This window comes from Battus philenor, unplaced genomic scaffold (genome assembly GCF_028537555.1).
Source record: "Battus philenor isolate CCGP_79_NKW_IND1 unplaced genomic scaffold, ilBatPhil1.0.hap1 SCAF_13, whole genome shotgun sequence".
Taxonomy (NCBI): Eukaryota; Metazoa; Arthropoda; class Insecta; order Lepidoptera; family Papilionidae; genus Battus; species Battus philenor.
Window position 1 is genome coordinate 8,303,280 of NW_027181675.1, and position 25,429 is coordinate 8,328,708.

General features: G+C 34.6%; 1 protein-coding gene across 1 annotated transcript in view; it reads right to left on the minus strand.

Moving 5' to 3' along the window:
* sog (short gastrulation) overlaps nucleotides 1–25,429 on the minus strand; it is an 87,939-nt gene that overhangs the window by 28,878 nt on the left and 33,632 nt on the right. Inside the window, exons 2-3 of the mRNA XM_068777286.1 lie at nucleotides 12,039–12,142; nucleotides 9,794–9,926 (exon numbers count right to left, since the gene is read on the minus strand). Of these exons, the coding sequence (XP_068633387.1) occupies nucleotides 9,794–9,926; nucleotides 12,039–12,142 (237 nt within the window). The remainder of the gene's footprint in view (nucleotides 1–9,793; nucleotides 9,927–12,038; nucleotides 12,143–25,429) is intronic.

Sequence of the window (25,429 nt, forward strand, 5' to 3'; positions counted from 1 at the left end):
TTAAGTTTTTGTGTGTACGTGTATATATCAATAATCAGTTTTACTCACATAACTTATTCTAAATAACGGAACTCTTAACAATCCTTAGAGTTAAACCTAAAATTATTATTACTATTAAAATTTTACTCACTATTATACGATAATAATAAATCATTTGGTCAAGCTAAAACAACAATCGTATAATAGTTGCAGTTCTATGATCTGAATCACAAGTTTTTAAAAAACAAATTACCTTAGTTTAAGTGGGCACACGCACTTTTGATTCATTGATTATTTTAACATTATTATAGTAAGCAACCACGGCCATCAATATCTGCTGAGAGAGAAAACCGGCCAGAAACTCAACAGTTGTTCTATTTAAACAAAAGATAATAACATGAGTTTATGTATATGTATGTATACCTTTAATAGAAAATAATGGATGAAAAAGGGGTAAATTGCATGCGAAATTACTCGTAAAGATGGTAACCTTTATAAATAATGGCGTGTGAAAGTTTAGACCAACACGGATTGTCGTGACGGGTGTAGCCTTAGGTTTCGAAATATCAGCGTACAATATTTGTTTAAAGAGGTAATGACAGCAATATCGGAGCACGGACGGCGCGCCTGTGCAAGGCGCCGGCGCGGTGCGTCGTCGCGACGCCGCCCGCTTTGTTTGTACATCGCGTATGTTCTCTATTTACACAACTCAGTTTCGCAGATTCCTCCGCTAAATTGTTCCAAATTACAGAATCAACTTTTACATCTAGAAATTATATTTCGATTTCAAATTATCTCTGTATGTAATTTGCAATTAACTTATCGACTGCTACTTTCGCGATGTAATATACCTTCATCAATAATAATATCTGTCGTAAAACGTCCACTGCTGCATATAGATTTCCAAGAGGACTGGTTAGAAGCAACCCGGACCTGCCGTTTTCCGATGACTTTAAAACATGATCATTTGTCTGCCTTGTGGATTGATACCCTATCTTACATTTGGCAGGCGATGGTCTCTTCTACAGTGCTTTGACGTCTTAACGGCCTCACTTTTCCTACAGACTAAAACATTGGAGAATTTATGAGGGCTATTTATAATGAGTGTCATAAGATGTTAAAACGTGCATCTTAAAAGTATAATTATAGATTACCATCATCATTCCACAAGTAGAACTTCCACTGCTGGACATAGGCGTTCCTCATATATTTTCAATAGCACTTGGAAGCTACCTTCATTTATCGTCTTCCGTTGACCTTAACAACGTCATCTGCTCGTTTTGCATTTAGTAACATTCAATTCATAGATCTTTCTCCAGAACCTTAAGGCCTCAGCGGCCGACTATTCTGCGCGCTATGTGCCATTCATTCCGGACTCGATCTCGTATAAAAAGCCCGAATATAGCCCTCTCCCTGGCTTATTGAGAGACCTAATTTGCGAATAAGGCTAGAGAAAGAAGTAATCTATCAAAAATGTTTCTCATCAATTTAGAAGGCTGATTAAAACAACAAATAGTAATGGTACTATCATATCGTATAGCCAATGATGAAGATATTACACTAGGTGAGCAAAAAATTTGTTCAACACTAATTTTAAGAAAAAGTTCTAGCATAAATAAAGTTAACAAGATCGTGACGAAGGCTTCTAATGCGAACTATTGTTATCATCTAACATGATTGTAAACTGTAATCGATCTGGATTTTACTGTTCGTACTGAAAACGTTCATTTATAAAGTATACCAGTGACCCCAAAGGTTAAACGGCATTCCAACACAAACAAGTCGCGTTTAGCAATACATAAGCTCTCAAAGAACATATTGAAATGCAAGTTAGTACAAAGCCGAACTGGTTTAATTAAAACATAAATATTTGAGGTAAATCAGAGGGGCCTGGCGCCACGACTCGGTTCTGGCCTGAGAACCGTATCGAGACGCGTACAGTTCGCACCGCAAACAACGCAACACTTAAGGATAACTTCTACAAACCACAAACTCCTAATACTCCCTTATTAGCCAACATTAAAGTAATAGCGGTCGATACACACGTGTAGCACGTCACGATACTGAAAAATTAAATCGCTTGCAAAACGACTGCTTTAAAGAATACCATCAGTGGGGCCATTGTCCGATTAAATATAAAAAAGTGTACAGCAAAGTTATATCGAAAAAACTCGCATATTTATATTATTTCCCTTTGGGTAATTTTGGTCACTGAATCATGACCTATCTCACACTTCTGCGACACACGTCAATCATCACTTAAGATTTTTTTTAATAATTACTTGTATTCGTTTTGTCATATCCTGTTTAAGTGGCGCTTTTTGTCTTTGGTTTAATTTTGAATTGTTATATTTATGTAATTCTAATGTGAAATAAATATTTATCTATAAAGATAATTTCACATTACATTTAAACTGTTTACATTTGTAAACTAGGTCCAAATAATTACTATGATAAGAGTTAATATTATACATAAAACATGCGCTATGTTTCTCGGAAACCATTCTCAAATAAATAAAACGTTGATTGTACAAGGCATCGGCGTTCACAAAACAAATTCCTTAAAGGCACTTGCGGTACATTGAATTAGACGTACTCCTGATTGACTGTTGGTCGACGGAATGTTCGATGGACCGTGAAACCCTTGCGTTGCGATCGAATATCGCAAGAACTGACGCATACACGCTAATTTTCATCACGAAGCTATAAGAAATTTTTTAAATGTTCAATGTCTTATTAGAAATATTAATAAATATCCCACTTGGCAACGGCTCGATCGTTTCTTTAATAACTAGGGCAAAAGAAACAATTTACATAAGAGCTTTTGTTTCGGTGAGGGAACAACTAAGAAATAGTAACCAATAGTATCAAATACTCAGTACTTATAACCATGTCTGACGTTACGCTACTTACTTACATTATCTCAGTATGCTAAAATTCCACATTATATTGTATTTACGCTGACACGCCTTTCATGAGAGAAGAAACTGCTATAAAAGCTTATTTTCTTAGCTATTTGTACACAGCTTTCCCTGTCATAAACATGAACATTGCACAAGTGAATACACATTTCCCCCATTTGTGTATTTAAGGATGGTTGACGATAGCAACAGTGTCCGTCCGTTGTGTACTTATACTTTTTATTTCGCAATGTGTCACCCGGCAATGCTTTATGCGTTATTTTTTTACATTGTTACGACATTCACTCTTCGTATAGGTTATTACCGAGCTATTTTGGCTTTCATAAAGAAGACACTACATCGAAGTCAATACCTACTTATTCATCATCATTATTTTTGCAGTAGGATGTTCTTTGCTGGAAATAGGTTAGATCCCCAATAGATTTCGAACGAAATTAACCGACATAAACAAAGGCAAGTTGGATAGCAATGGGTAGACCTCATAGCACGCAGAACAGATAGCCACCGGTGGCTTATGGATCTGGAGTGAGGACTACGACTTGGCAACCATGACGAACGTGGACAGACGACCTCCCAGCCGCCGCTTCCCATTGCAGTTCACAATTCAGCAGTGGACGTAAACTTCCGCCCATAGATTAACAATTAATGATTTTAGAAATGTAATTCAAAACACATAATTTGCATAAATAAAAAGACATAAAAACAATCAAAGATAAATTTCTTATAACGTAAAAATTATGAACATCAGGTTCAAGACGTTACTTATGAAGCGTGCAGTTCGTAATCGTTTACTGCAGTAACACCTGGAGGGAATTCAATTAAAATTATCAGTTTAATAGTGCCGATATAGCCCTGGAGATTTATTAAAAGCGCGATAAACTATATTGTTAATCATTACAGAGAGAAGCCGGCACACGGCCAACTGGAATTCGCACAAAGCCAATACTGAATCAGATTTGATGCGTTTTATAGTTACGAGTCGAAGATAGATTTTACTGCTGTCTTATACTTGTACTACGCTTTATTAGAAATACGTAAGATTATTTCCGAAGGAGAAAACAATTGCATTTACTATCTTAATCTATCTATCTATAGACATAAAGATTTTCAGTTGTGTCGTCACGATATCTCTGGAACCATAAAAGTTAGAGAATACGAATTTGGTAGAAATATCCTTATTGTAAAGCAGAGGACAGATAATAATTTTACGGTATTTTACGGATTTTTCAAAATTTTACCCGCAAAGGGAGATGAAACGTAATGTATATTTTATAACTATATAGCTCTTATAGATATAAAAATTGGTCAGAATAATTTTGGCACTCCAAAATTTACAAGATAGATATAGATTTTATGAAAAAATACCCACAAAAGTTAATACATAATAATAATACGCACACCACCTGATGTGCAATAATCTAAATATGACGTGATATCTCTCTCATTACTCTCGTTAATGGGACCATTGGAAACGATTTTAATTTTCTAATAGTTTCTAGCGTAACGACATTTCATAGAGCGAACGATTTATCGATAATCAAACAAGGGAGTTGCACGTGCTTGCGTGTTTACTCCCTCGGACCGTTTTCGAAAAGTGACTTTCCCTGTTGTGCGATTTGAATGTGTTATAAAATCACAAAAAAGTGAGCGTTCGTTGACATCGGTGATATTCGCTCGCAAAAAATGCGTGTGTTGTAAGGAGTGTTCGCTAAAAAGGCGCGCAGACGGCGTCGCGGCGGCGGGTCGACGGCCGCGCCCGGAATAACCAGCAGCAGCAGCTATATTTGCAGCGGCGCGGGGGAGAGGGGCGGGAGGGGGCGAGGTGGGGGGGCTACACCAACGCGTGCCATTTGTGCACCACCGGCCGGTGCATCTGAGTAATGCCATTGTAATGCTCTCGATATATCCTGCTGGCGGCTAGCAGCCAGCGGCAGACGCGGCGTCGGCCGCAGCCGCATCAACCGCAACACCGCAACCTGCGTTTACCTGACGCCTAATCGGCATCATCAGCACCGGGAGCACTGGGGACACCGTCAGGAATTTTAAAAATCAGGAATCTGTAACGTAAATCCCTATACTGCCTCCTTTTCTTATATTAATGATTTCTACCATTAACAGCATTACGAATTCGCTTCGTAGGCGATGATTATCTAGATCGAATGTAGGCAAGGGACGTCCATGTGCGTGCGTTATGTAGTGCCGCGTATGTAGGTAACGACGAAGCCGTGGGAGCCGCCTCACGTCCCCCGCCGCAGTCATTTGTCATCGCCAGTTCCTGTCACTCCGCGTGTACGCATACTTTCTCACATTCTGCAATTACCTTTTAAAGACGGCGAATTCGCCGATTCCCACAAAAAACCCTTAATGGAATGATGAACGATGACAATCAAGAAACGAGCAATGCAACGTAGAGGTAAGCGCCTCGAAAAAACAAAATAGTCGCCGCACTTTTAAATGCCGTTGTTGATGACGTGAACATTTCTCGTTTAAGACCCACTTACTTTTTATATGACACTGTATTTATTATATTATTCAAATATCAACCCACTTGTCATACTTCATTATGTCCACAAATAGATGTTAAGTTTATGTGCGAATCGGTTATTAGCTTCGTCGCGGAGGCATAAAGTTTCACAAGCGGACCGGGTCAATCGATTGCATATTAATAATGCTTATCCAAAATATCATTCGCGCGAAATATTTCAAATCGTTCACTGAATTTCTTTACACGTAAAGATCATTTTCGCGACAGATGGCACGTGAATCACTAACCTGTTCAAAATACATGTGTTATTGACACGAATATAGATCGCATATTATTTATTTTCCTATCATGGAATATTTAAATTAGATATAATTAATCTTCTCTAATTCAATAAAAGTAAAAATATCACCTATGAATTTAATGATAAGAAGCTATATTTTGCAATAACTTCAAATAAAAATGTTTTAGAACATATTGATGATACATAACATGATATTAATAAATAAATAAACAGGAAATAAATAATTGGTACATAGTTAATTAAAGAGTAATAATTACCTAATAGCTTTAAAAAATTAGATTAAGGTATGTAAATAAATTAATAAATTTAATGTTTGATCTGATTTCGTTTTCCTATTATTAAAATTGTTATTGCTCTTGTATATATTTAATTGCTAATTTTATTGGTAATCCTTATAAAAAATATTTATATCGCTTATAGTACCATAATATAATCTCGTACTATAAAATAACGCTGTGATCGATATCTAATGAAAGATTATTTGATACAAAGGGAGAAGTAAATAAATTTACCAATATGACAACGACACACATGCTTCTAATTTCAAACCAATGTAATGGATTACGTTTACAAAATAGTAAAACAGTGGGTTCTAACATACAGAATATCTGCGAACTAGTAACAGAATTGATAAACTGGAAAGCGTGACATCAGTTGAAGTACATAATGCTTTAAAAGAAAATGACATCATCAATTTATGAAATTAAATTGAATGGACAAAACATCGTGACAAACGGATAACGGCCGAGATATATATGTAATGGTTTAAAACAATATCCAACGCAAATTTGTCGTAAAGCATACTATTTAATATGTACTCTTTCATTGTTGACAAAATGCGTATTCAATTTATTTAAAATTTTAACATCATTACACATTTAAAGTTTGACAACTTAAAACGGATCATATTAAAAAATATTTTACTGTTTAGAACAATTCAATTAAATCAGCTAAGTTTTACGAAACAAATAGAAGTTTTATGAACTGCAGTTTTACAAATCATAAATCCAACATAGTAGCAAATCGCCGAAAAGAATACAAGAATAAATGTTACTTTTAAGTGAAAGTAGGCAGAGGTACTACAAGAACCAATAACGTTTATATGTTTTATGAATTATGTAACAATTCGTATAGAGTGCGCTAAATGCTCGTAACTTCGCTAGTAATGGCCTCCACGATTATCTGATCTAGTGAGCCGTACACAGACAGCTATGCTTAGCGTATAGACAATGACAATGCCTGAGTTATAATTTAATTTGAATAATGACAACGCATATTCTACGTACTAACAGTTACGGTTCCTATTTCCAAAGTCATCTAAATGTGGGCACGCATTCTCTGGTTATCTACATATATTAGTAATGTTTAAGTCAATGCCAGTCTTACTTAGCAACAAGCGTTATGCTAAACTTGATAATTTGCGTATACACATCCATGTAATTATTTTTTCAAAGCGCCCGAATATCTTTTTAAACTAAGTATATTATTAATATGTGAAATCAATTTTTGCTCGTGGATAGAGAATATTTATACATAAAGTGGTTGTAAATTTACCGAATGTGAGTTTTACTTAGAAATATGGAAAAAGTAGTAAAGGGAATTATTTTCGAAGTCTACCTGCTCCCAAACATGTGTTACTCATCTCATCTGCACTAACAGGTAGAGTTCTCCATGTTAAATTTCACGTGATACAAAAGTAATTTCCATATTAAGCCACCACTTCTCACTTTCATTATTATGGAATCAAGTTCTCTATCGATCTCTAATCATCATCAATCGGGTTTTTATTACTCAAGGTTGCATGTACGAGGTGGAAAATATGTTTGCTAAACCAATTTACGATTTTTTAACCAACACTCACAAATTGATGTACAAATTTGTACACTATTTGTACGTTCCAATCATTTAGACAAGCGATAAACGTTAAACATTGTAATCCATACGTATTTGAGAGTACGTTATACTTAGAATTGACAATTGTAGCTTTCGAAAAGTTTTATTTTTTAATAATTAATATATTATTTTATACAAGACATTTATACCTACACATAAACATAAAATCACTAAATATCTTGCTAAGCGTAAAACTAGAGATCGGTGCGACCAATTCAGACATTTTTTTCTTATTTTCACATTTATACCTAGCTATTAAACGTCTTTTAATGACAATAAGTTCAAAAATACATTAAAGAATAATCTCCATTAAGTTTATTAATTATTATTTATTATTATTCCCAAAATAAAGTTCCAACAAAAAAAGGATGTGTCATCATTATTTCGTTTTAATTTGTCTAAACTCGACATTTTTCTTGAACAATGAAAATACAATAAGAAAAGATCGTTCCTCGTTTTGAAAAGATTTTTTTGTGAGGCATAAGGTATAAAACAATACAACCATGCCTACCCTCAGCCGCTCTGGTTTGAGAAATGCAAATCACTCAATAGAAATTATTTGATTACTGCCTTGACAGTTAGATCTGGTCACATTCCAATAAATATCTTTGGCTTCATGATAAAATAAACACCTTCCCCTAACTGTAAGCTTTACAACGTAGTGGAAAATATATAAGATAATATAACAGAATATTTATAGTTCCGTAAAATTCGCTGTTATTGTATATTTTCTAGGTAAAAGGAGTTTTTCCACTACATTCCAAGTCTGTAAGCTTTATGGTTCTAGAGATATCGTATTGAATTAGTACATAGTTTAGTAATTTTATGAATATTTCCAATATTTCCAAATAACAAAAAATCACATCCTCATTAACAAACTGTTAGGTTATGTTAAAAATTTCATTTATTTAACAGGTTGTCAAATATCTCCCTTCCGCTTTTTTGCTCTTTATTCAATGCTTTATAAAAAGTGTTACAGTGATCGGATTTAGTTCAAATATGCGCCGTTTTGTTCGATAATCTGTTTCCATCTAGACGGCAACTTCATAATACCTCCCTCGTAGAAGCCCCCCTCCTTATTTGCGAAGAACTCGGACAGCCACTTTTCACAAACCTCTTTTGAGTTCAACTTTACACCACCAAGGGCGTTCGCCATGGACAGGAACAGGTGGTAATCACTTGGCGCTATGTCCGGGCTATATGGTGGATGTGATAAAACCTCCCATCCGAGTTCCCGTAGCTTCTGACGAGTCATCAACGAAGTGTGTGGTCTGGCGTTGTCCTGGTGGAACACTACACCCTTCCTGTTGGCCAATTCTGGACGCTTCTGGTCGATCGCCTGCTTCAAGCGGTCCAGTTGTTCGCAGTAGATGGTAGAATTAAGCGTCTGGCCATATGGGAGCAGCTCACAGTGGATGGTTCCCTTCCAATCCCACCAAACACACAGCAAAACCTTCCTGGCCGTCAATCCCGGCTTGGTCACTGTTTGGGACGATTCATCGGCCTTCGACCACGACCGTTTTCGCTTGATATTGTCGTATGTGATCCATTTTTTGTCGCCAGTCACCATCCGCTTCAAGAATGGGTCGAGTTCGTTCCGTTTCAGCAGCATATCGCAGGCGTTGATTCTGTCCAGAAGGTTTTTTTGCGTCAAATCATGCGGCACCCAAACATCAAGCTTTTTTTGTATCCAGCCTTCTGCAGATGGTTTAAAATGGTTTGGTGACAAACTCCCATCTCCTGGGCGATGTCACGAGATGCCACATGCCGGTCTAACTCGATGTAGTCCATGATTTGATCGGTATTTGTCGTCACAGGTCTTCCGCCGGCTGGCTTATCCATGGTGTCGTTTTCGCCGGCTCTGAATCGTAGAAACCATTCCTCCGCGGTTCGAAGTGATAGAGTACCATCCCTCAAAACATCATTAATCTCACGGAACGTTTCTCTAGCGGATTTGCCTTTAACGAAAGAAATCTTTAAAAAAGCGCGAATTTCGGCGTTAGTGAACTCCATGTTTACACGTCTATAACTGTTGAACGCAATATCCAAACTAATCATGCATAGCGTCGTTTTGTAGGTTATGTCAAGACCTTTCAAATTATGTATAGTATTGCCAGATACGAGCTCTGTAGCGCTTTGTACATAGCCGCGAAATTCAAAAGACAAAAAGGCGGAAGGGAGATATTTGACAACCTATTATAATTCTATACTTACAGTCAACATCACCGGGACAAGTTTTACAGCATCTGCCCGGCAGTAGTACGGGTGTGTCGCATGAAGGTTCCGGGCATTCGTTTTTGATGTTCCGGCAGTGAACTTTGGCCACCACACGCCGTTTCTTCTGAACCTATTAACAAGATTTCATAGTTTTAATGAGCTACTATGTAATAAAAGCATTCTGATTTGAGATAATTTAAAAATTTGCTAAATATCGCTAACAGCTGTAATGACAAGTTACACCAAATAAAGCCAAGGCCATTGCTATAATTCATTTAATCTATTTTTTAAATATTTTTTGATTTATTTGTTTATTTATCTCATAACTACACTAGCTGCTACCCGCCGGCTTTGCGAATTTAAAATACGTCCCCTTAATCCCACCTTGCCCGTACATTCGTAAAACAGTCCTTAAAGATCACTTTTACTCGGCAAAAGTATTGTTGTATAACACACAGTGATGAGTAAGTGCTAGGTGGGAAATGTCCCATATATTTATAAAATATTTGTGATATTGCACAATGCTACTATGTTATCAGAATCCTTGTTAAATATAATTAAAATTTACTTTAGCGATGATGTGAAATAAATAAAGTAAAAATGTCTTTATCATCACTTATATACCTAAGGATGCTTGTCCATGTGTGTGTGTGTGTGTTTTTAGCGGTAATCAAAGAGTTTTAATGTAACATTATTATTAATGCAATAAGCCTTTATCTCAACGTTAGTCTTTTTTTTGTAATACGACAGTACTCGCCTCTTGATTTCATATCCAAAACGGTGAATGTGTATGGAATTTATTTATTATAATGAACATTGCGTTTATAAGTCATGTAATAGACAATACTTACTAATATAACATGAATACATTTATTTTGAGAATAACTGATTATACATTATTTATATGGAATAAACTCAAATACATACATTTAGTGTAACTGTTAAACACCATGATCAAGGTAACCACAAAATTTCATTTCTTATTAAAAACATTAAACCAGTTAGAAGTATTTAGATTGATTTAAATTTTATTATAATAAATTTACTTAGAAGAGGGAGTTAACAAGTAAAATAGTCAAGTCTCTACTATTGCATGTATTATGCCTAAATTCCATCGAGTTTGTGTTACCGCGCATATTGATGTCCCCAAACAATACTTCTTAACTATTTACCATGTTGCGAACGCGCGAGTAATGATTTGTCTTGGTAAGTCAGCTAAACCACGCCCCTTGACCAATAAGATCATAATAATTTAGAAAACCGTGTTCACATTGGCTAGTTAAAGTAAGCCGTACATAAAGTACAAACATGTCTTTTGTCAATTCTTATTTATGTGGGACCATTAACAAAGAATACAAGATTAAATACACTTAATTACGTGAATATACATTCATTACATCTTCTGACTAAATAATCCTTCCAAAACTTTAAACGGTTATTTTACGTCACCGTTTATACTTAAGAATATCAGTATGGTGTTCCCTATAACTACACAGCAAAATCGCAAACTAAGCTTTCGATTTCCAGGATGAACAACATTTACAATCAATTTAAAGTAGAAATATCCGAGTTGGACATTACCGGAGACTCTGCAAGGTTCTCTCAGATATAAAATTCTTGAACAATTTACTTTTTTTTCTATATTATCACTGTAAAGAAAATATACCATCTTGGCTATTATAAATTTTATGTACATTGTCCGTGTCTTAATATATTATTATTTAGAGAACCGTTTCATTTTTATTATGATTTTTTTATTAATTAACGCTTAGATGTAAGGTACCATAATTATGGCCATGGATGTATACTCCTACAATAGACTAATTTAATTTTTGTTTTGTTATACGAAACTAATGTAGACCTGTATTATTTTGGTGTTGACGCGCCTATTTTAAATACGTAAATAAATGAAACAGATGGATACACTACGATTTAATTAAATATATCTTAAATTTAGTTAATAACCCAGTCATTGGTCAAGCAATGCTAAGAACAGAGATGACTTTGATTTAGTATCTTCGATATTCAAAAATAATGATCTAATGAGATTTCTCATCTCTTATTACTTTACAACACTGTTAGCTAAAACAGTATATATGATTATGTACTACAAAACCTAATGTAGCTTGACAGTGTTATAATTGCTTTGTATCACCATCAAATGAATGACCTGGCTATATCGTCGATTTCAGATATAAAGAATAGCAATTTATCAATGGTAGTAGTATTGACTCATACTCACCGAAATACACTCACATTTGATGCAGTACATTACCCCGAAAGGCGGGCCGAGGTCCGCGAACCATGTGGAGCCAAGCTCTTTCGCTTGTTTACCGAACTGACATTCTGTAACAAGAGAAATAATATTCTAGAATAAATTCACGCTTTTAATGTAGCATAGTACATTAAATGTAAATCAATATTTCTACGTTAACCTGTTGATTTCGGATGCAAAAAATTGTATAAGAACAAAAAAAAATCTTTCATATTTTTAAAACATAATTAAATTTTTACCAAAACGTCTTTCTCAATTATCATTTAAAAAAATAATCATTAATGGTATATTATATATATCAATAATATTTATGTTTATTATTTCATATTCCGTAAGTTAATTTTCTAATCAAACCATTATTACTATATTTAACTTTATCAATATATATATTTTTTGTTGTAAAAGAGTGATGAATTAACATATTTTGTAACTTTAACGAAAGTCGCATTTATTGAATGATCATTTTGTTATTACATACGTCAAATTTAATACTATGTGTTTTTAGGTGCTGCAACTAATCTTTGAACCTATGACAAAAAATATGGCGGGCTATTCAAGTGATATAGATATCCACAGCGATCTCAACGAAGAACAACTTAAAGAAGATAATTCGAAGATGATGAAAATCACTCGAACCCATTAGTGACGTCGCTTGAAAGGTTCTAGAAGGCTGAAAGCAAGGTCCTCCTCAGAAGGCCTGATATAGACTTACATGCATACATTTATAACTTAAATAACCGCATTAATACAGTTTAAAATGAAACACCCCTCCTACTGGCTAAATAATCATACTACACAATACAATATTCATAAAAACTCATAACCTTTTAAACATTAATAAATAAGATTGATTATTTAAATATATCGAAAGAGTTTTGACTTAACAAGCCGCAATTACATACGCTACATACTGGCAGAGCACTTGCAGGAGTGTATCTAAAAATAAAAAATGTTGTCGCCGCCGTATGGATGTGGAAAACAACCCGCTTAGCGGCAGTAGATACGGTTAAACCTCATTTCTATGCGTAACGTTATGCTGATTCCATTAACTTTAATAAGTTCTAAAAGCCATTAACTATACTGCATAAGCAAGTATTTAATGTTGATAGTTCGAGAAACATTTTATGCAAAATATATTATATTCAAATCGAACTTAATGCAAACTCATCTATGGAAAAACGATTAATGATTATTTATTTTAACATCATTACATTTGCGCAATGTATAACGAAACATTGGTTAGTGTAGGACTTTATATTACCTTTAATATTATTAGACTTTACATGGATTGTGTAACTGCAAATTGGCGCGTAATATTAAAACACGAAATAATATAAACATTACAATTGAGAACAGCAATAAACCCGCTATCGTAACAAACAGTGACCGATTCCGTACGTTAGATTTGCTATCAGATGCCTTAGGTCGATAAGGTTGGCCGGCCTCTATAAATAGGCGTCAACGTTATCATTCACTCTCGTAACAATTTAATTAACCTCACTGTACGAGTGCACCGATAACAACCGCGACATGTTGCGTGAGAACAAATCGATCTTAACACTTAACTTGAACGCGGTGATGTATTGAACGAGTTCAATTCTGGTACCAGTGTTTATCGCTGTTATTTGTCACGTCTCTTGTAATAAGGAAGGAGGGTGGCGTCGGCAGCGCTCCAGTGTTAGACCAGGATGCAACAATCACGGCTCATATTCACCATGACATTTTATAGACAGCAATGATCCGCCGCGTAAGTGGATTCATTGAGCGTTGTACATTTCGTTGGAACTGGCATATCGTTTAGCGGTAAAGTAGTACATTTGTATTCGTATAGGTTTAGTGCCAAGGCAACGTCGGCGTCGGCGGATAATAAACTCGTCCGAGCGCGATACTTTCGCTCGTTTACATGATGCAACAGATCTATAAACGACACATCCGTTAAATATCAGCAAAAATATTATCCGGAGGATGATTTAGGCATATCAACCATGGCGAGACATCGCGTAACCTTCCCCCACGTTCTCGGAAACGCTGGCCCGCCGCCAGAAGCGACTCGCCGGGGAAATGAAGTAGTGGCGACGCCCGTCTTATGCTTTTTCACGATCTGTTTATGGAAATTTGTACACGAGCATGTACGTGTTTATTTTGATTGCAATGAATATCGATAAATTCGCCGAGTTCAAAGCGAAAACACCACAATAATTTAGAACATACACGAGCAATAACGTCTCTAATTTATAACTATAAACAAAAATTCCTCTTTGTCACATCGTGAATTCCAGCCCGTCGCTATATTTGCCGTCTGGATAAATTTTTAATAAACTTCAAACGTTCTTTTTTTTCTTTTTTATTTTAATAGCGCTACGTGTGAGAGAAGAGATCGTTTGCAACATCTGATGCGCGGCGAACTTAGCTTCACAATTAGAATAACGTTGTCTTATACAGAGATAAGTTTAGGGTCCGCTTAAACGAAGAACAGCGATAGATTCAATGAATTTTATGCGCTTTTTTCAATGTATTATTTATATAGAGGGTCAACCATAGCCTGCGCTATGTTTTAGCCTTAGCTGAAATTATTTGGCATCTTTAGTTCAGAAATATAATAATTGCTTTATTTTCTAGATAACTTTTTTACCACAATTAACATCATGATTCGAATTAGTTTTCATCGCTAAAAATATAATACATACAAATATTTTAAATAGTTTATGTATATCTAACTTTGTTTGCAAACAAATCTGTATTGCGAAGTTACACTAGAAAAAATAAATTGATGTAACATACTTTAAAATAACCATTTTATAACGAGTGGTTGTAAATAAGTCTAAAAGCTTTAAAGCTTCTTGCTGTCAAATGAGCTAAACCTTCACCCCTTTAAAACTTTTAACTCAACCGTGAATATTTTTTGGAATTTAGACAAAAAGTATTAATACCACAAATTTATTGTTAATATAAATAACAATCAAGTAGTAAAGATTTAAATTGTTCATGCCGAAAATAGTCATATTTAATGGACTAATAAATATAAATAATACTTGATAAAGGTCGTTACAACGATTAAAACATAAAACATAGAGCCAATAATCAGGTTTATACGAATGTTAATTCAAGTCATAAAAACAGTCAATTGATTGCCTCTATAATACGCTTCAGTCATCATTATCCGCTCTTTAAGAAGAGATTAATTGAAATTAATTAAAATTATTGTACACAAACTTTTGTCATATGCGCAATTGATTCATTAGTCTGTTAAATACTTTAACGTGTTTTAATATACAGCGAATACCACAAAAATTGCATTTTTTATTGCATATATAATTTCACCTATCAAACACTTAACCTTTTAGAAATTAAAAAAGTGCATACTATAAAGTATTTACAGACAACGGGAAACGAAACTACGGACAATTTTTTTTGCCTTTAATCTTGTTATTTATAATATTACGTTATTTAGAATATTTTTGTAGTTTTTGTTCAACATCTGCGTATTAAGACACTTTTGTTTTGTAAAAAAAAGGTTTTATTGTTTACACGAGCATAATCGATGTGTGTATAGAATACATAGTTTTGACGCACACGTTATCCATGTCACCAATGATCCACGAAATTTTTAAGCATATCTGTATTTTATTCTATATAAAAATTTCGGGACATGGATTACGTGTGTTTTGAAGAAATAATAATAAAAACGTTGATCAATTCGCCTGTATATCACTAACATTTGAAGTTGAAGCGAAACGTTTGACACAGCCGCGATTGACCTTAGTTAGCTAGAAATTAAAAGAGAGCGTAAATGAGCAAATTGAACTACATGAGCTGTGACTACACCCAACTATTTTTATTGGGTCCTTCTTCACGGTTTCGAATAATTGATTTTTAAAATATAAAAATGAATATATAAAAGTAAAATAACATATTTTAAGCGTTTTCTAATCTTGCATCTTTTATAAAATATTGGAACATGTCCCCAAATTTTCACATTTAGTTTATACTCGTTATTTTTGTACGCTTTTCTTAAGAACGTATCTACCGTGTAAAAAAAGTGCTAAGTGTAGTTGTTATTAAATGGTTTTATTATTGCCAATCGGCTGTTCGTGAGTCCTTGGTCGAGTGAGTCAGAGCGAGCTCAGGGCGGCCTCAGGTGTTGCGAGGCCTGCGGCGAGGCGCGGGTTATGTAAAGCGCGGGAGTATCGGATGTCAGTAACAGGTGTCCATCGCCGCTACTAATAAGAATTATTGCGCATCGATTTAATCAACCAAGCTAATACGTCATCGGCATTACCACCCGCGATTTTTATAAAAAAAAAACCTTTCGGTAATTTTCCTGTTGACTAATTTATCACATGTATCAATTATAATCAATTATTTGTTAAATGACAAACGCCCATTGGAAAGCATAGGCAGTCCTTATACGTCATATCCATATATATTACCACCCGGGATTTTAATAAAAAAAATCGTTCGGTAATTTTCCTAACAACTAATTAATCAAATATTTTAATTTTAATTAGATCAATGAAATGCTTTTACATAGGCCTCCCCAAAAGGTCACCACTATGACCGGCCTTGCGCTGCCAGCATCTAACGACTACCCGCGTCCTTGACTATGTTGTCGGTCCACCTGTGCCCATATATTAAAGTAAAATAATATTATTAAATCGATGACTTAATATAAGTAGCTTCTAGAACTACGCAGGAACCTATTTAAGTAATATTTATTAAAGAAATAAACACAGCGTCATATTCGTCACATTATTTCATTCGAAATGACTAGAAAAACTTATAAAAATATATTTCAAAAGGACCTTCCATTGAAAAACTAGTTATTTATCCTTATATCAATTATGTTTAACAGATAGAAGTTACCTTATTATTTAATCGTTAAAATCAAGTTAACAATTGTACAAACGTTATTTTTTTAACAAACAGCTAACAAGATAATAAAATTAATAAAAAATGAGATGTTCCATTAATTTTCATAAGGCAGCGCACCTGGTAATAGAAGTGGCCTCATATTTCGCCGAAACGCTGATCAAATTAACGACGAATGTTCATAACGTAAAGCGTTATATGTAGGCACTCGATACAATGAAAACGGGCCATCATTTTATCAACTTTATTAATCAACTTAATAACCAAACTCTTAACTAAATTGCATAAACATGCTTGTATAAAAATAAATCATAATTTATGACAAAAGCTAATTTCAGGACTATTTTTTAAATAATAGTTATAATAAATTCGCTTATCGCGTTTACTATATGTTCTTTCGTTACAAATCGAAATGTTGGGTATAAACTTGATATAATCCTTGGTAACATAATGAATGATGATATGAATCCAGAGTTAGCTCCCAAATTCTCATTAAAAGAATTTTTGACCTATCATTACTGTTATAAACCTAATACGCGAAAAATAGATCTCTGTATCTGCCAGATATCACCAATTACAACAAAACAATTTACTCGTTATTTTGACATAAAGTAAAACAAAATCTTTTTTTAGTGCAGTTAATTCAATAAAACTTAACACAAGGACTAAACCTCATTCAGTTAATAATGATTGGTCATTTGTGTTTGGCATTTATCAAGATTCTTTACTGATAAGCTTCTTAAGTAGACATACCACACTTGCAACAGCCGAGAGTACTTTAAAGAAGTTTATAATAAAATGTTGTGTTCACTTCTATAATCTTAAGTGGTACAGATAAAGGTGGAGACGTCAGATATCCAGAAAAAATAAAATCGAAGATGGAACTAGTTTTTACTAGGATTTGTTCTTATTACAAAAAATCCTTTTTGTACTTTATTTTATTCATTTGCTTCCAACCATTAAATAATTTTTTTGTTTTCTTGAACATGTACATATACAATTTACATACATAATAATAATAAATAAAAATAATACATACAAATATACAAATAATACTCGTGAAAAACCTCTTTAGTCATATTGTCTTTAAGAGACCTTTTATTAAAACATTTTCAGTTACATAAAAACAATTAGACACGTTTTCGAGCTACATTAGCAATTGTCCACAATCTGGTAAATCTAGATTCATTCTCCAATCGTTAAGGCAACAATTGTCTTTAATTGAACCACGTAATACTTTCAATTAACGTGCGTTAGACAGTAAGAACGTATCAAAACAAATTGCCTTTATGCTTCTAATAGACAATTGATCGATAATTACTAAGACTGGATAAATTGTTCTACGGTATATGAACCAGTTTTAATTGACAGATTAATATCTAAGATTCCTAAACTAAGTATATTAATATAAAAAAAATTGTTTTAGCTATTTTATTTTCCAATAACTGGGTTAATAAAATTTTACAATCGCTTTTATATAGAAGGTATTTATTTACATATTAATTTTTAAGATATGTTAATTTAATTTAAAACAATGCTTTTAAGAATAAGCATTGTTTTCTTATTCGTTGACAAAAAAAGCCTTTTTTGAAAAGACAAGAAAAATGCCTACTTGACATTGCAACGTCTTATTAAGACCAACCACACCCGTGGACCACACTTATTACTGTTTCTATATAAGTAACAAAAGTTTTAACTTTAATTATTACTGCGTGTACATTGATAAAAATGTCGGTAAAGTTTTATATGTACAGGTAATTGGAATTCGCAAGGTGAACAGCATTGGCGCCAACGGACCTAGTCATTCTTTCATTGTTACTTCCCATTCGATCAAACTTCTTCCTGATAGTAATGTAGTATCGAAAGGTGCGTCCACTGATTTACATACACTTCAGAACAAGTCGAGACCACAGACCAGACGATGCCCCGAGAGACATCTGTTCTGCACACTTTTGATAGGCCTATCCATTGCCTCTCCAGTCGCCAATCCGCTGAGCTATGTTGGCTACTTTCATTGATTTACTCTCACAGAGAAATCCTGAGCATAGCCCTCCCTATAACCACAATACCATTGCGTTTTTTGATATTTACAAGATGTATTCAAACGTCTCGTCAATGGTTCTTTTGAGGAATAAATGAAATAATATTTTTGGTTGTTATTTATAGTGAAGACTTGACATAAAGCTAGGTCAGTTTTTAAAAAATACATAATGTTAAATAAATCTAATATCTATTTGAATAATGTACTTAATAAAAAAAATTTGAATAAATTGTTCATCTCTTATACTGCACTAAGTATCTACGCACGTTTTAAACGATTGTAAACTAAATTACGAAAAAAATTACGAATTGTTTTCGAACATAATTTCATTTCAAGAAACATTTTAGAATTGCTTATACAGAGCCTTTTCAAGATAATAAAATACGCCAGACATGCAAATGAGTGAATAAAATTATTAATATATCTGTCCTCAAAAATATAATTTTGATAATAATCTAATAAACAAAAACAGTTATGTGACTTTCGCTGTAAATAATACTTTATAATTAAAAGTAGTAGGAGTCGTTCGTAAACACAAGCGGTGAGGAAGGCTAAAGCATAAATTCACTTTATATTAATAGACTCTCGTTTCCCTCAACTTTTATTTATTGTTGTAGTCTTCATTGACTGCGTACGGCGCCCGCTTGTCGCAATTGTGACTGGTTCTTCTCGTTCTATATGCGTATAGTTCCACTTATGTATGTTTATTTCCAGTGTATCCTGATTAAAATGCAAGAGGGCAACGAAAAGGCCGTTTACATTGTCGTACGAATTTGTAGACACCATATAAAATCACAAATCATTCCTCTTCCTCTTTGAGAAATACGATTATCGACACGATCTTTTTTCGATTTCAAATTAAAGAGTTATGCGGAGACATTTTTACGAGCTGCAGACAATTTAAGAGAGACGTTGTTCTCGAAAAGGAGCAATACCGTATCCGTAGTTTAACGGATCCAAAATTTATGGTTTAATTATTTTAATATATTGTAAAACACTCATATAATTCGTAAAACAGCGTTTTATTTATGAACGCCAACGACATTTTTAATGTACATAATTTAATTTAAAAAATGCAAAGTTTTGAATTACCAAAAAATATTTTAAGCCATGTTTTAAGAAAAACAAAATTTTAATTTAAATATATTTTACAGCTGTAATCTTCACACAAGCAAAATTGATAAACTGACATTATATTTGACGTTTAAGTATTTTTTCATAAACTTGTTTGAAGTACTAGATTGTTATAGAAAAATATTTAATAATTTTTTTACGATTTCAGTTATTTATATTGTAATGAAATATGATCATTAGTTTGACTTGTAAACTATAACATCAATTGTATGGACGATGAATCACCTAATTTGCTATACGTTTATATAACTGTGCCACCTCATTTCTTATCAACCAGATAATTACTTTGAATGATATCTTTAAAATTTAAATTATTCCTCCATTTCATAGTACATTAATTTCATAAAAGTAATAGCGTTAAAAATTGATGGCCAAAAGCCAACTTGCTAAACAGAAGTCTTAAGTATAACTCATCGTATAAAAGTCTACGAATTGTAAAATAATTGCGTCTTGCACGTCATTAAAAAAAATTAAAACATTATTATAGGTATGTGTCACCTTCATGCCAGATACTCGGCCAACTGCATATTTTTTTTAATAACAGCCAATAAATCTGACTTTGTTCTAGTACAAACCATTAAACAAATTACTAATCATTATTTTCAGTCAAAAATAAATTTAATCTAGTACGAGACACATTACTGAAACAGCTGCCGTCTGTACAGAATTCTTTAAAGATGAGTTGTCTAAAAAATAAAACAAACGTGGGATATGTTTCTTGTGCACTTAGTGATCCGTACATACATCAACATATCAGCATTTCCTAAGGCTGATATGTTGATGACATCCACTGACGAACATAGGCTTCCCCTGTGTATTTCCGATAAGACCGGTAGGAATCCAGGCCAGCTTCCAACGTCTTCCACTTCTTCGTCTTCTTCTCTGCTATCCTAAACCGATCAGTGGTCTTCACTCCAAAAATTTAAGCTGCCAGTGGCTATCTGTTCTGCTTGCTATGTGCCCTGCCGACTGCCGCTTCCACTTGCCAATCATCTTGGATATATCATATAAACATAAACAATATTCGAAGTCGTCATAAGCAAATAAAAAATGAAACATATTGGTGCTACTTACACGTGAACTGCAAAACAGAAAAAGGTTTTGCTTGTTATGAATGTTAATTTTGTTACTTTGTAAAGTTATTGTTTTACTGTCTATTTTAATTTTAGTTATTTTTGGTTTGTATCGCATAATTATAATCAGGTTGGGCCACAATAAATAACACTTTCGATAATAATATTTTGAAAATACATGTTCTGCTTTAAAGAAAACACACTTTTTATTACGTATTTAAGGTAAGATAAATTATATATTTGGGGTTACTTTCAGATCATTGGAAATATTTCAAAATACACTGAAGGCTTTCAAACACTAGTTTAAGCTATTGAAAGCGCTGTATACTAGCTATATTTGGCGCTTAACTTACTGGAGAACCTTGAAAAAATGCTTGTAGCTTCCTGAACTGATTCTTACAGAAATAGACTTGGTACCATTAATTAAACCAAATGCATTTTAGTACCGCCCTAGAATTCGTACTCAGTATTTGACAGCAACAATACTACTTCTTATAGTAAAAACTAATAATATTTGCTATTTGATGTTGTGCTGCTAGCCGGTCTAGGCTTTGTACAGCTTCATCGAAATTGAGCCCGTGGAAACAGAGGTCCACGGTCTAAAAATTTTACGCTGGGAATCGTACCTCAGTTATGACGAAGACGTCTACACACGGAGAACTATAACCGTGTAGGTGTATAGTGTAGTGAGTGGGGTGTTGAGTATGCAGCACGAAGCGAGGACTTTTCGACGGTCGGGAGAGACACGGGCCTCTCCGAACCGCCCTCGCTTGAACGCGGGTTAGGCGGACAGGGCCGCCGTTTTATGTGTAGGGGAGTAGAGCATGACATGTGTATCAAGGCCGCCGGGGCTCGATGTGAAGCGTATGTCCTGGCGTTGATACGGGGGAGCCGATATTATTAAAATTCCGCTTTAAGGGCGGCAAAAAAAACCGAGTGCTACGCAATACAGAGAAAGCGCTTCGAGGGACCGGAGGCTTTGCAGAGTTTTGCTGCAAGGATGCAGACCTCATCGAGGTCTACATTGGCTTGGTATTGAGCGAGGGCTTTGAGTTCCTCGGCAAGCGAAGGGGACCCGGTTTGGGGTTTGGAGGGTTTCGGTTGCTCGTGTGCAACCGATGGGGCAGTAGAGAGGGTGGGAGGCTTGTCTCTCGGGTAGAGTGGCTTCGCCCAGGCTGAAGTGATGGGGGTGGAGGAGGGAAAAAAGGTTTCGAAGCGGGCTTAGAAACTTTCTCTACGGGAGCTAAGGAGGTGAGGTAGTTAGACTTTGGGAGGGCGGGAGGTCGAGGGGCGGCCTGCGCGGCGTTTTTATAACATTTAATACAGCCCCTGTAGTTGGCGGGGTGGCATTAGGTCTTACAGAGGACACACGCGGGTGGTGTCTCTGCGACCGCGGGACGGGGATAATCTGCAGTCCCTTGATCCCCTAGGCACTTGACGCACCGGAGGCGGGAGAAGCAGTTGCGGGCTGCGTGGCCGTACAGCTGGCATCTGTGGCACTGTCCGACGATGCCTCTGCGGTAAGGGGCCTCGAAAGAGACCCCTGAAAGAGAGCAGACCTCTTTAAGGGCAAAGATTTGCTTTCCCTCGGGAGAAAGTTCTATGGTTGCCATAATAAGCGGCATAGGGAGCTTGGTGCGCAGAGATGTCATGCACTTCGCGTCGATTGCGGGGAAAAAACTAATAATACGCAGACGCAGGCGTTTTAAGGGCCCCTACAGTAAGACACTTTGGTACAACTGTACGAATCGAAACTATTCTTCCTTCTTAATTAATACATGGACTTGTGTATCATACATAAAGTTTTATACAAGTTATTGTACTTATTTTGAAACAGTTCCCTTTCTACAAGGATTTATACATAAAACTGCTCAATAGGTTAAAAAGCTATTAAATCTTAACAGTCTTGGAATATAATTACATTACAATATATTCATATCTGTAATTGAAATCGATAAGGAATTGCTAATCTATTACTCATATCCAGATTTGATTATACACTGATAAGTTATATCATATTTTTTATACAATTGCAATTAGATTATGATATAACATTAGTAATATTTCGTCATAGTATTACGTTTTCATAGTTTAATTTTTTTATGTTTTAATAGTAAATAAATAGTATAAATATCGCTACATAAATACAATTTGTACATACGTAAATAATAGTACGGATAGTAGTGAGTACAAGCAGTTTCCAAACGGACCTTTTGAAGATCTAGACAGCTGTGTTCAGCAGTAGACGTCTCACGGCTGAAATTATATCACATATATTTTCTAATCACTACAATATGCCTATTGCTATGAACGTTCAAAACCTAGGTCAGCGAGTGCATATTTCTCTACATACAAGCACTCTACAAATACTGTAAAAGACGTACCACCCACCACTAGAAGTCTTACGTGTACAGAGTTTATGAAATCATCATCGGTTTGTTAACACCCACACTAATGATATACCGCCTCATCTATCCAACAAAGTTATCAATCAATAAAGAATGCAAATTTTAATTGTGCTCGGGTAGGAGCAGCGTCGCTGTTTATTATGAATGCGATACATTCGCGACAACACGACGGCCGACGCGGGGCGGGACAGTTCCGAGCCAGCAGGCCTGGGAGGGAGAGAACCGCCAATTATGAATAAACAAGCTACACTGCTATGTTAATAAGACTAAGATTTTTCCTCGGCGATTTCACCGAGCTAGTACGCTCATTAATGGTTTGGTGACTACGTTATCAGAGCTTCTAGAAAGCCTCGAGATAACCTACAACGCCGTTGCGACAAGATACGGACTTGTTGTAACTGGGCACTGCAAAATGTAAATTATTATATCGTCGTTGACAAACCAATATTTGCCACGAGCTCTTTCTTTCTCTATCTCTTCTTTCTCTTTCTTAATGTAATTATATTTAAACTAATATAAATAAATTTACTAACCTAATCCATAAAAATAAAAATTATTGATAAATTTCTGAGCTTGCACTCAGCTACAAAGTACTTTCAAAAACTACTCCACCAATTTTGCTTGTTTTTTATTTATTCCATATGGCGCGGAGAATATTTTAATGGAGAGATAAAAAATGGAAAAAATACGAGGAAAATAACATAAACAATACTTTTTTCATTCAAACAAGAATAAAAACCTGTCCTCAACTGCCAAACATATTGTACTTTAACAGCCGAAAACAGACATACGAGAATGTAATCAAACAAAAAAATATCGTGTATAAGTAAGAATTACAACGAATGTACAATACTATTATATAAAGTTTGGATCAGTGAAAGGTGTAAAAAAGACCATTCATTTTTTATTAGACTGCGACAGGCCAGTACATTTCACAATATTCAGTCGGTCTGTAAAGCAAGTAAAGGCTATTATAGAATGTGAATATTATACGACTAACTTTGAGTAAAATAATGTATTAATTCATAAAAACATTTCTCTAATTGCTCCAAAATATTTTTGGTGTGTACAATGGAGATATTTTATTTCCTTTTTTTACTCGTTAAGGAACCTTAAAAACTAGTTACACTATAACAGGCGACTTATACAAGAAGGGGCCATTACAAGTTTCCTCCTTTAGCATTATTTATATTGTGAAGACGTGCAAAAGGATCATACCATATCTTACATAGAAAAAAAATACTCAGTAAACTCTATAGTAAATACAGGATGAGCAGCAAAGTCTTGCAAGTATCAATAATAAATAGAATTTAAACTATATCTGAAGATCCTAATTTATAAAACTTATCGTAGCAACATATTGACTAATGAAAGATATTAAAAGGTACTTTTTTTGACCTATTTTATTTATTGCAATTAACTTTCCAGATTAATGTTTTAATTTACTAATATAGTAATTTGTTTTCAATCAATCCATGGTATAACAATTATACGAGTATATTATTTATATTACTTAAATGTATTTATTTGTTGTATTTTTATAAAAAAAAATACTAACAGTTTAAAAATAACGTACGGTTGCGGGAACATAAAGTAGCAAAGACAACGTCATGCCTCAATCACATTGACAGTGCAGTATGAATTAAAAAAAAAAACTTGAACTTTCAACGCGAGGTTCCACGGTGGTCTGATGGGACGCAACAAAACGCGCTGAGACGGGCGTGGGCACGGCCTCGTTTCCAGGGCTAAATATAATTTCACTTGATCATTTAATTATATGGAGATTAATGGGCGAGTAGAGATGCCAACATTTGCGTTAATAAACTTGTACAA